This window comes from Haemaphysalis longicornis, unplaced genomic scaffold, assembly GCF_048455015.1.
Source record: "Haemaphysalis longicornis isolate Haplotype H1 unplaced genomic scaffold, Haemaphysalis longicornis Haplotype H1 scaffold_58, whole genome shotgun sequence".
NCBI classification, from domain to species: domain Eukaryota; kingdom Metazoa; phylum Arthropoda; class Arachnida; order Ixodida; family Ixodidae; genus Haemaphysalis; species Haemaphysalis longicornis.
The window spans coordinates 622,382-634,437 of NW_027526401.1; the positions used below are offsets into that span (position 1 = coordinate 622,382).

General features: G+C 44.9%; 1 protein-coding gene across 2 annotated transcripts in view; it reads left to right on the plus strand.

The window, feature by feature from the left end:
- The window catches only part of LOC144140980 (Ig-like and fibronectin type-III domain-containing protein 2), a 287,829-nt gene that overhangs the window by 234,112 nt on the left and 41,661 nt on the right, over nucleotides 1–12,056 (plus strand). For both annotated transcript variants that reach the window (XM_077672467.1, XM_077672466.1), the window contains 9 exons: nucleotides 208–305; nucleotides 395–497; nucleotides 1,253–1,363; nucleotides 1,946–1,999; nucleotides 3,510–3,641; nucleotides 4,377–4,532; nucleotides 5,508–5,674; nucleotides 7,079–7,126; nucleotides 9,308–9,597. In XM_077672467.1, the coding sequence (XP_077528593.1) occupies nucleotides 208–305; nucleotides 395–497; nucleotides 1,253–1,363; nucleotides 1,946–1,999; nucleotides 3,510–3,641; nucleotides 4,377–4,532; nucleotides 5,508–5,674; nucleotides 7,079–7,126; nucleotides 9,308–9,597 (1,159 nt within the window). The remainder of the gene's footprint in view (nucleotides 1–207; nucleotides 306–394; nucleotides 498–1,252; nucleotides 1,364–1,945; nucleotides 2,000–3,509; nucleotides 3,642–4,376; nucleotides 4,533–5,507; nucleotides 5,675–7,078; nucleotides 7,127–9,307; nucleotides 9,598–12,056) is intronic.

The window sequence follows — 12,056 nt, forward strand, 5'->3', positions numbered from 1 at the left end:
CATTTCGTTCTTTGACTCCATCAAAAAGTCTGCAGCTACGGCCATGAATTGCACCCACAGCCTTGTTCAGCCATAGTCACTGAGCTACCATAATGGTCGATTGTTTTGTGTGAGAAAAAAAAGTTATGATCATAATACTTTTCTGTAAAAAGAAAAGAAAGATCAACAACACATTTTAATGGTTACCTTGTTTTTTTGTATGCTTAGGTCCAAGTTTACAAGACACACCTCTAGAACCAGTGCTTGCTGTCAAAGGAGATGAGGCACTGATTGACTGTGTAGTAAAAGACCAGGCAAATTACACGGTAAGGGTTGGCGTCACTAGTCGTCCAGAAATACCCTGATAGGGAAACTTTTCCTTTAGGGGTGTTGATTGCATTTTATTCCAAAACAGGTACTATGGAGACGAGTCTCTGATCGGGACAAGGGAGCTGTGCTAACTGCAGGCAATGTGCGGGTCATCGGTGATCCTAGGATATCCGTGCTTCACAACCCAGGTGAGAAGAACAAAATGCTTTAAAGATATCTCCTGTCTCCTGTTGGCATGGCAGTACTGCAAAACCAAGCTAGCAATCTGAAGCCTGTTAGTTTGAGAAAAATATTCAAATTAGAAGAACCTGGGCTGTGCCTGGGTGCTGGCATACCAAGATCGTTGCAAAAAACCATTAATGATTGACTTTCAGCAATGACAAAAGTGAAAGGCGATCAGAACAGGCTTTGAGAAAGATTGCGACAATCAAGTATAAGTTGAGCATAGGGCCCTGCCTTGCCCTGGGCACTTTGTGACGTGTGCTTTAATGTTGCGAAAAAATGGAAGGGGAAGAAAGCAAGAGAGAGAAATGCCTGCTTTAACTATTTATTTCACAGAAAACAAGGTATTGTAGGCAGTCAGAACAAGTGCAGAGCTCTATAAAACAAGTTATTTGGTGTAGCTTTAATGAAAAAGCAGGAGCAACAGCTCCTTCTTGATGATAGCTGGCATCCCGTTTAAGTACACTTGGTGGCTCGAGCTGTGTAACACGAGCAAGGTAAGCTTGTACCAGTAAAGCTTGTGCTTTTTTTTTTTTTTTTGAGCGTTAAGTTGCTTCACGTACCAAGTCTGTAACAGAAGTGGTGGTGTCAAAGCAAAATTAGACAAACTGATTTGAAGACTCTTCATGGTCTGAATTCCAATTTCGGGACTTTGAAGCTCATATTCGTGACTTATTTCCTGGTTGGTTGTTGATGCCTGAGTGCCTTGCTACTTTGACAGAGCACAACAACTGGGTGCTCAAGATCAGCAATGTGCAGCCATTGGATTCTGGTCGGTACAGCTGTGAGCTGAACACATCACCAAACCAAAGGATAACAAGGTTACTCACAGGTAAGAGGCTGCTCAAGCTATCATGCCTTGGGGTAAAGTTCCCACAAGGTCGGCTGACAAAAAGTGATGAGCGTCTGAAAATATTGAGTACAGCCACTAGTGCTGCTGCTGGGGCCATTGACATCAGGTAGATTTTATCTTGGTTGATGTTAGCCTGTAGACGGTGAGGGTGGCTTTATCGGTGAGCTGGCATGACTACACTTCTTTTGCAGCATCACCTACAGCAGTTTCCCCAAGTTTTAGTGATTCCTTTGGCTGTCAGAACTAGCAGGCTGAGCGTGTGCAGGGGTGTCAGACATGCTATGGTGGTGGAGAGTTATGAACAAGGGTTATGGTAGACACGATGGCAGAGGATAACAGTTACTTATCACCTCTTATGCTTGTTACAACACCTATCGCTATTCTGCGCACATTTTTAGCTTACACTTAATTGCAAAGGGGTCTTTTCAATAACTGCACCTTTAGTACATGCATTTGTCTGGCATTCCGCTGTATGTGTGTGCTGAATTGTAGGTTTTCGAAGTCTTGAATAAATGACTATTCTTGGGTATAAAAAGTCATGTGACATTCTATGTATTTCAGTTCTAGAAGATGCTAGACGGTCAACACCATTTCTTCTCACCCATAACTACACAGGTAAGTGCTGCATCTTGCAACTTTACTTTAATGCGAAAGCATTGGTTAACTAGATGGGTCAAAAATAGGGCGTCATGGCCAAGAGATGGCACACAAAGTGGATGACATGGCACACAAAATGTCGTGACGACTCGAAGAATAATAATACAAAAAAACAGGTCGAAGAATGCTCAGATCAATACCAAATTTCTTAGAGAAGCTCCTGTAAGCAAACCCAAATATGTAGTTGAGTTGAAAAGAAAATTTGTGTAAAAATTTGGGTCCGGGTGGTATTTGAACCCGGGGCATCTGGTGTGTGAGCCATCACGCATCCTCAGCGCCATCACTGATCGATGTCTGTAGCTTTCCAAAGGTGGACCAAGTGAGTCCGTTGTGACCTTCCACTTGGAAAAGCTGGTTAGAGCCATTTACTGAGGCCCTGGAGGAGTAATTTGAGCATGCTAATTGCAGAAGTCGCAATTAGCTGGGTAGCAGAGTACAGTCCAGCTAAATGCCCTTTTTGAGCAGCGGTGTGAATGTGGGTATGTGCGGAGTCTTAGTAATGGAGAGAAGAAGAAAAGGGATGATGATAGTAACAGGAGGACCCGTTTGACAGTTAGAAAATACATATCAGTAACACTCTTGCAACCACTATGTCATAAGGAGGGCTCAGGTGTCCTTGCAATTCTTTACTTTCAGTACTTTTATCATACAGCACTTACTCGGGCCAGCAATCCATGCATCTTTTTTGTGCATTTAAAAAAGACTAGTTCCATGGTTCATTTGCCATTCGTAACATAAGGCTCTTCTACACCACCTCCATCTCTGCTACAGTCCCATTGCGATGTGCCATGAAAGAGGAGGAACTGAAGAGTTTCCTTTGAATTCTTTCATTTACTTAGCAGGGGATCTCTGTCCCATGCAAGCACTGTCTTCCCAACTGCGACAGTTTGTTGCCTAATTAGCAGGGAAGAGGACAAAAGAAAGTAGCAGTGTGCTTCTTTTTCACTTTATTTCGCTCTCCGGCCCTTTTTAAATGGAGAGCATTTCAGTAACTCACGATGTCACCCGCGTTGACGTCCGTCGTAGTCCGCACTGTTGTGGTCCGCACCCCTCCCCCTACACTATATAAAAAAAAATACTATCCGGCGCCTGGTTTCGATCCCTCGACCCTGCGGGCGGAACGCAATGTACATGGTGCTCTACCCACTGCGCCACAAAGCCGACACAGAATGGGAGGCTACAAACGCACCTTATATCCTTGACTCATTCAAACTACGTCAAGAAGCTGCTGATACAACGCATTCACTACCACCAACTCCCCAAACACTAACCATTAACGCAATACACCCACCCCCTATGCAACGCATTTACTTGAGTCCCCCTCGCGGGGAGATGGGCCCAATTTTTTTTGAAATTCCCTCTCTCTAAAAAGCATCCCACCTGCATCCTACCATAGTTGTGCTTGCTATTGCACTTAACTTTGGCATTCCAGAAGAGTAAAGCTGGCTTTTGATGATTGTTTTTGCAGACTGTTGCAATGAAAGAGGCATCCCGCCCGAGTGCTTTGGCTATTGCACACTCCAGGGCATTGTCACAGGGCGACACCACAGCCCTAGGACCTGCCTTGAATACATCGGCATTCTCACACAGTGTCTCACAGGTGGGTTTGTCTTTCCTGTTTGCAAACCCTTAAAGGCCAACTGCACTCAAAATTTTGACCCCTTGAAAACACTATTTCTATATAGCCTACTGAAAAAAAGAAAGCAAGATGCAAAGTACAACAACTGAAATACGCGCGTGGACACTGCAAGTGGTCAGCAAAAATTGGCAATTTTGAAACCGAAATCGAGGAGAGCGTGGCCATTAGAATGACGTTGCAGCCATCCAGCGAGCGGCTGGACGGTGACTGATTAACGAGGTGTTTCACGGGGCTACCGACTCGTGTCCCAGCTGATTTGGTGGTACAATTACTACACATTAAAAATAAATTTGGTCGAGGTGAAATTTGAGTGTAGTTGGCCTTTAATCAACCACTGCGCACTGCAAGGTAAGGTAAACTAAAGAAGTGGAAGCTGTGCAAACACTTGGTGAACTTGGTCACAATGGATTGACTTGAAAGTGACCAGGTTGAGCAGGTATGATGTGCCTTTTAGCTGTGTGCTGCCAGTGAGATCTGTTCTTGGATCTTGTGCTTGGGTTTATTTACGAAGGGTCATTTTAAACAAGATGGACTGGGCTTTGAATAATTTGCATGGCATTTATCTTGGAAGTGGCGACGCGAGATGATTGTGGAGCACTTGTTTTCTTTTAAAAAGCTGCACATGTGCAGCGAGAGATAGTTCTTTAATTTCTGTACTCTAAAGCACTTGTGCCTATTCACTCATTTGCACAACAGATGGCCGGAACCACATGCCGTGCTGTGTGGCGCAGAACATTCCCGAGATATGCCGATCTGTGTGCATCGGTGACTACACGCTCACGACCGTGACGGAGCATTACACCTGCATGGACTACACCATGACTACTCTGGCGTGCATTGCAAATGGTGTTGGTAAGCAGCCTTCTCTGGCATCAGTGTGAGCTTAACACAGTCAGTATTTTAGGGGACACTTGCCTTTAACTGTGTGGCCTTGGATTTTTGAGAGTCAGCATGATTACACGCGCAATGCTTCACTGTGGAGGCTAGTGGCTGATTGTCTGGTAGCGGTTGGCAATTCTTGTGTATCACTGTGTGGCATCACTTATAGTGGTTCGAGTGGTTCTGTAATTCTAGGAGTAGTAAGCTTCATTGGTGCCTCAGGTGGGGCTTTGCATCCTAATAGTACTCGCAAATACTAGTGCGGTCTTATGGATAAGGATCTAGTCTGCTTTCAGTGCTTGCAGTGTGTCATTAAAAGACCATTCAGGGCCAAATGTATGAGCCAAAACTTAAAATATTCCACACAGATTTAGTAAATTATGCTGTATGCCTAGTGTTGTAGTAAGCACTCACGAAAAGAACTATTGATGGTACATATTTACTGAAAAGATTAGCAGTCAGTTTCTTTGCTTGGCAACACTGGAAACGGCCACGTACATGGCTGAAGTGCCACGAACATGGCACAGCTTGTGCCACTGCGCCTGCATGCCGCAGGAAAAAAAAAAATATTGGCGTGCATTGTTTGCTCCGTTTCAACCCAATTCTCAAAAGTGGTGTCAACAGAGATGTTATTAATTGCACTCACATTGAAGTCGAGGCATTATTTTGCGTTCGGTAGGGTAGAGTTTGGAACGTCCAACACACATCATGTGCTCAGCACGGACAAGTACCGCCATCCCACGGAGCCCGATGTAACCAGTGATGGCGCACTCACATGGTTGCCTGCATGTGTGCCTCGCCAATGAATACAACATATAATAGTAAAAGCTGCAGTAAGGTTTTTTCGGCATTTCACTCAAAACACGCCATGTCCAGGGGCACTTAGACAATGCTGGTTTCCTTCTGGCAGTCATAGTGATGGCATGCTTGGCTGTGCATCATTTCCAGAGCTGTTGCCGGGGCCTCCGAAACAGTTGGAAGTGGAGCCAGTGTCCCCAACAGAGCTACTCATCAAGTGGATGCCACCTCACCAGGAGATCGAAGTCACTCATTTTCGCATCAACATCACTGAACTTCAAAGCTTCGACCCCGATGCAGTAACACCAAAGAACGAAGCAAGCCCCTTCCTCTTCTCTGACTTGGAACCAAATTTAATTTTGAGTTGAACTTATAGGTACCTTTAACAGGGTGCTAACAAACGATATGCGTTTGCAGTTTGTAAGTGCTAGGGATAAACCGCATCGCTTCCAAAGTGGGAATCAAGACTGAGAGGTCACAATTTTTTGCTGATGCGGTATAATTACAAAATCTAACTGCTCTATACCCACACCCACATCTTCACACATCAGCTACAAATGCTGACACTTGTTGGCTTGCTTGCTTGCTATTTTCTAGCTTACTGCCTTGCTCGCACAGAAGGTTAATTTTTGCATTTCCTGGGTACTTGCCCAGGGAAAGGTCACTTGGTTTACTTGTAGTGTCAGCCGTTAAGAGAAAAAAAATCCCCTCTTTACTCCAACACTCAGAAATTCCGGAAGCAGGTGTTAGTACTTTGCGTTTCAAAAGCATCGGGGTTGGTATTTAGCACACGCACCCCTGGGCTGAAATTTATTCCAATTTAATAATAAAATTAATTTGCTAATCAAAGCTTTTGTTTGATTGATAAATTAATTACATTATGGGGGTTTTACGCTTCGAGCTACACCTGGGCTACAAAATTTGCTGCAGTGAAGGGATCCAGGTTAATTGTGACCACCTAGGGATCTTTAACGCGCTCCAAAAGCTCGGCACACAGGCGTTTTCATTTTTCATCCCAATCAGTAAAACTGCTGCGGCCGTGATCGAATCTGCAGCCTCGGGCATAGCAGCACATCACTTTAGCCACTAAGCCACTGCAGCAGGCACCCGCCGCGGTGGCTCAGTGGCTAAGGCGTTGCACTGCTGAGCACGAGGTCGCGGGTTCGATTCCCGGCCGTGGAGGCCGCTTTTCTGATGGAGGCGAAAAGCAAAAACGCCCGTGTGTTCGAGATTTCGGCGCACGTTAAAGATCCCCAGGTGGTCAAAATTAATCCGGAGCCCTCCACTACAGCGCGCCTCATCGCCTGCGCTGCGTTGGCGCATTAAACCCTACAATCAATCAATCAATCAAATCACTGTGGCAGGTGGATTAACTAAATAAAGCAACCTTGGACCACAAAAAAAATATTATTGGAGTATAAAGAAACTGCAGCTGACATGGTAATATCACATTACGATTTACATAACCGTCTAGTAATTTCTTGTTATTTTGATTACTGTGCCAGTAATTTTGATTATTCTGCCCATAACTTCCAGACTTTGACTGAGCTACAGGCTAATTTATGACAATGTTTAATGTTGGAAACGTTGTTTTACAGGCTTATTTGTGGGCCTTGATTTGAGCATGTTCTGTGTCTGGGCCTTTCGATTTGGCAAGTGCGCTTCCTCTTGAGTTTTTTGTCACAAATTGTTCTCACGTTATTGCTGCTTTTTTCTTGCAGACAGACAAAGATTCAACTGTTGGGACTACGCAGGCGTTCTCAATTAAGGTGCGTCAAATTTCCACTTTAAATGCAAGTAGAAGTTTGGCATGTTAGCCGGTTGGTTCACAACTTGAGCTGTTTTAAGTGCAGTAGATGAGATGGGTCACACTCTACACATCACCAGTGCTCAGAAAGACCTGCACCAGGTTGCGTGCTTGGCAACTTCTGTAACATTGCCACATGGGAAGGTATTGTTTTTGCAAGAAGTAAGGATTACACTATGGGCTGCAACCCGACACACAGCACTTGCCTTGATCAGAGCTGAGAAATAAATTTCTTCACTTCAGCCTGCACTGCCTGAGCATGCTCACAGCAGTTCGTTGCCGGCATGCGGAACCAGCAGAGCTGTTTTCATCTGCTTCTGAGTGAGTGGCCTGCTCTGCTGGATGTGGGTAGGAAGCTGTGAACTGGGCCCTACTGGGGGAAAGGTGGCAAAACAGCACTGACACGAGGTGGCAAAACCACATGACAGTGCACTACTAACAAGGTTCATTGAAAAAAAATCAATATACATATATATATACCCTAGAAAATATCAAACTAAACAGTTGGCAGGCGCATTGAAATATAGGGATCACCACGAGATTATGGGGCACTAGCATTATCCGAATTTTGTCTGATACCATTACTGATGGAAAAATTATGGGCGTGCCACCAGCTGTTGAGATGTGTGCTACCTCAACAATTTCCTTTGTTAAGGGACTGCCACATTTTGTCCGATATGAAGCCCCTCTTATGCCCATGCAAGTAATGTGTTCATACATTCTGACAGCAGTTTTGGCTGACATGCAAGCAGCCACTGTAAAAGGAACCTGATAGGCCGCACTAAAGCAGCATAACATGCACTTCATTTTTATGTTTGAGGTCTGTGTGAGGTCTGTGCAAGGTGCAGGTGCTATGAGTTCCACTGCGAGTTCTAAATTCCAATGAATGGTAGAGGGAATACTGCAATGACTAGCTCTGGTAAGGACTAACTAGCATTCTCCCGTGTATTTCTATCCTGTGTCCCATCTTTCAACGCTAATATTATGTGCTCAGTATCAAGTTACCAACTGGCCCAACTGGCCATCCTTAATTTGTAGTTCAGGTAGTATGGACGAGCATCTAAACTGCACGTGAGAGTACATGTGCCAGAGAGCATCAGTAGCCGATGAATACATTCTTCACAGGGTTTGGAAACAAACAGCTGTTTAGGAAGTGTGGCACTGAACGTTCTGGTAAGACAAAGCTCTCGTGATGAACAAACAAGAGATGGCGTAATTAAGGAAATATCGGGGAGATTTAATGTTCTTCCCTTGTTCTATCGAGAAAAGTGAACTGCTGCATGCGTTGCATGGCACAGACACGCCGTGATACCTCATTTGAAGTCGTGCTTAATAAATTTGTAGTGGTAAGCCTTGGCTTGCTCACCAAAAATATAGACCTTATTGATAAGTCATCTTATATCATAGATGGTTATTGTGTGAACTAAAACTTCTACTAAAAAGGAGACCTTTCATTCTAAAGTAGTCTGGGGTGGGCAGTGCAACAAAGTGGTATCGGAGTCACAGTTGTAGGCTCTTATATGTCTTGTTATTAGATGTAGCACCTGCACTTGCTGAAAGTTCCTTCTGTGTACAACAGAGAGTATGCTGCCTGAGAAGAAAATTGCTTGAATGGTGCCTTTGGGAGTTCCTTTTTTTTCCCCCTGTGCTCGAAGCCCTACCAAAGAAGACATAGCAGTCATTCCCAGCCAAGACTTTGAAAGCTTGCAAATACACCTTGTGTGTTTATATTCTGGTCGGAAAAACTGTAGCAAGTTTTGAATTAGGGTTCAGTGAGACAAACTTGGCACAAATGAATGAAAGCGAGTGCATGGACATCTTGCTTTTAGAGCTTCTACGTCTTGCCAGTTTAAAGAGATCTCATCTTCTTTAAAGACCAATTCACGCTTAACCACAAGCCATCATTACAAATGTTCTTGTTCAACATTAAGGAAAATTTTCTTACCTGGTCTAAAAGCATGGACAAATGAATAATTTTATGTACTGTCTTTATTAAGAGCAAAAATGAGTGCGTAACTACGCCTGCCTGTATAGTTCCTGTCAGCGTCCGGCTGTTATTTTTACACCGGGTGCTTGGAGCAGCCAAGACCTTTTATTAGTCGTGACGTTTCCTTTATTTGCCCTCTTTTTGTTGCGCGCCTAGGTGGACGGAAACCAGACGACCTTCAACTTGCGCAACCTGAAGCCAGTTACCATGTACGAAGTGACGGTGACTTCAGAGAACATGCACGGTACAAGCTTACCAACATATGCCGTGCGCACACTGACCCTGGGTGCTGAGCCGTCTTTCGACTTGCCCACACCGGAAAACATTACGAGCAACGAAACACTACCCTCCGCCCCAGATGTGCGTGGCTGCTGTGTGAAGCGTGGTGTCAAACAGGAGCGCTGTCTTCGGACAATGTGCGACCCCAGCCGGGCAGATGAGACCACGTGAGTCTAATTTGGCTTCCCAGCATGGTGTTCTTGAGGTTTTGATTCTAAGTAGTGTTTATTAGGCCAAGTGAAGAATACCTCGTAATATGTCCACTTTAGTAACCAGATGCTCCTTTGGAGTGAAAGAGTATAATTCTAATCCCTTTAAATGCAGGTGAGCCTTTGTTGCTGTGTGTTGTCTAGTTGCATGCAAACCATTGTCCTGGTATTGCCTCTTACAAGGTTGTCAGGCAGTTAGTATGTTTTTTTCTTTTGTTTTATTTACCTAGTAGTTAGGAGGCTTATTCTAGGCCTGTGCCAATACATTACAGACAAAAACAGCACGAGAGTGCAGGGATAAAAATAGATAAAATAGGACAGTGCAGACTGATGGCGTTCCTCTAAACATAAAGAGCATTTGCTTAGAGAATTGCTACTGAAGAATTTCAGCTGGTTACATGAACAGCACGTATTTGCACAATATCTGACTAAGTGGCTCCATCCCAGGTGGGAAAGTGTCAGCATGCACTATTTATGCATTTATACATGATGCAAAGATGGAAAAGAGAGGAACGTGCAGAAGAAGAGATACGTAGCAGAGCAGAAGCGATGAGATTTGAAAGATTTTGAAAGATTCAGGGCAAACAAACAAACATGGCCTGATGGCGCAAGAATGAATGTAAAAGGCATCAGTACCATTGAATATTGTAGGAGCAGCAGCAACAGGGACAGGTGGCGTGATGATGGGGCCCAGTTTCTCTGCAACAGATAGGAAGGCACGTTGTGCAAATACCGTGCAAAAAATTTGAGGGTGGTTTGTTTGGAGCTGTCTGTGGGGTGTGTTTGTGGTTAGAAAGTGATGTCGGGCTAGCCAATCAAGAACATAGTGCATTACTCTGCCGTATCTTCCAAAACGAGGTGCTTATAGGTATAGTCTCACTGCCTCCTCTGCAGGTGTTAGTTAATTGGTGGGACGTTTTGCCGCAACATCATTTGTCGTATAGTGAATTACCTAGAGCACCATACGCCTAAGACGAAATATGTTTGCTTCACTCAAAAAACTGCTTTGTCCCATAACAATGCTGCCAATTTTAGAGCAAACTTCAAACAGTTAATCTAGGTAATAAGGAAAACAGATGCAGCAGGGGCAATTCACCAGCCACTTTCTCGCCCAAACCTTGTGACATCACAGGAATTCCTTCGTGCGATTGGTGTCCACAGGCCAGAGCCACCACCAAGAAACATCATTCTGCTATTGTAGCAGTGCCTCTACTTCCATCTTAGTGTACCTTTTGGAGGCTCAGGAGCTGTAGAACGAGCCGAAGCAGAGAGTGCTACAATGAGCTCGTGGAGCGTAAAAGGCACGTCTAGGCGGCTATCCGCAGTTGGAGGAGCACAGCGATGTAATGGAGCCATGCCTGCAGCATTGTCCCTTGCCACTTGAATGCAGAAGGCTTCGGCAACATCTGTGTCCATGCGGTTCTGGTATACGGCCAGAGCTCGAAATGAATGCTGCTGAGTGGGTGTAGATGGCAATGCACGAACGATCTATCCTAGTAAGTGGCTTTCGTGGGTCTAATCTGGAGCAGAAGGATCTCCAGCGTTGTCGGCCAAGCTTCTCTAAATAACGCTGCACAAGTTTCTGAGCTCTGCGAGACGCTCTCAGGTCAGAGACAGCTTTTGTCCGTCTGTACCTCCTTTCTGTGCGACGTCTAACAGCGCGAAGCATTTGATACAAAGCGTCCCCTGGATTCCCTTGAGAGGAGCATGTGGCACTTCGTGATGCATCCCTGGTTGCCTGGACAATGCTCAGTTCAAAATCAGTCACTGAATCCAAGCTATTACACGACAATTCAACAGAATACCGAAAGGCCTGCCAGTCAGTATTACGTTGTACCCGTGTTCGTTGTGAACCTTGGTACCAAGTAAACTGAACATATGTGGGCACGTGGTCACTTCCGTAGGAGTCAACGTCAGCGCACCACGCGGCTTCGGACAAAAGGCGTCTATATATGAGTGCGAGGTCTAGGCAGCTGCTGTAAGGTGTGCCCTGGAAAAATGTCGGCGAACCATCATTCAGAATGTCCAAATCATGAGTCTGGATAAAGTTCGCGAGACGTCGCCCTCTTGTGGTGTTCACAATGCTTCCCCAGATCTCATGGTGCGCATTGAAATCACCTACAATGATGTGAGGTCCAGGGCAGCCGTCAATAATCGTGTCCAAGTGGTTATCATCGAATTGTGCACGGGGTGACACATGTCCAGCTATCACTGAAAATGTGTTGGTCTTACACTGCACCATGACAGCAACATATTCATTGCTGCTGTGGGCCGGAACTTGGTGCCTAATATAGGTTAAGTCACGGCGAATGCAGACTAACACTTTGCTGGAACTTCCACTCGCATCGACGAAAATTGTTCATATCCAGATAGACGAAATGACGTGATATTTGGCTCACAGATCACAATAATAGGAA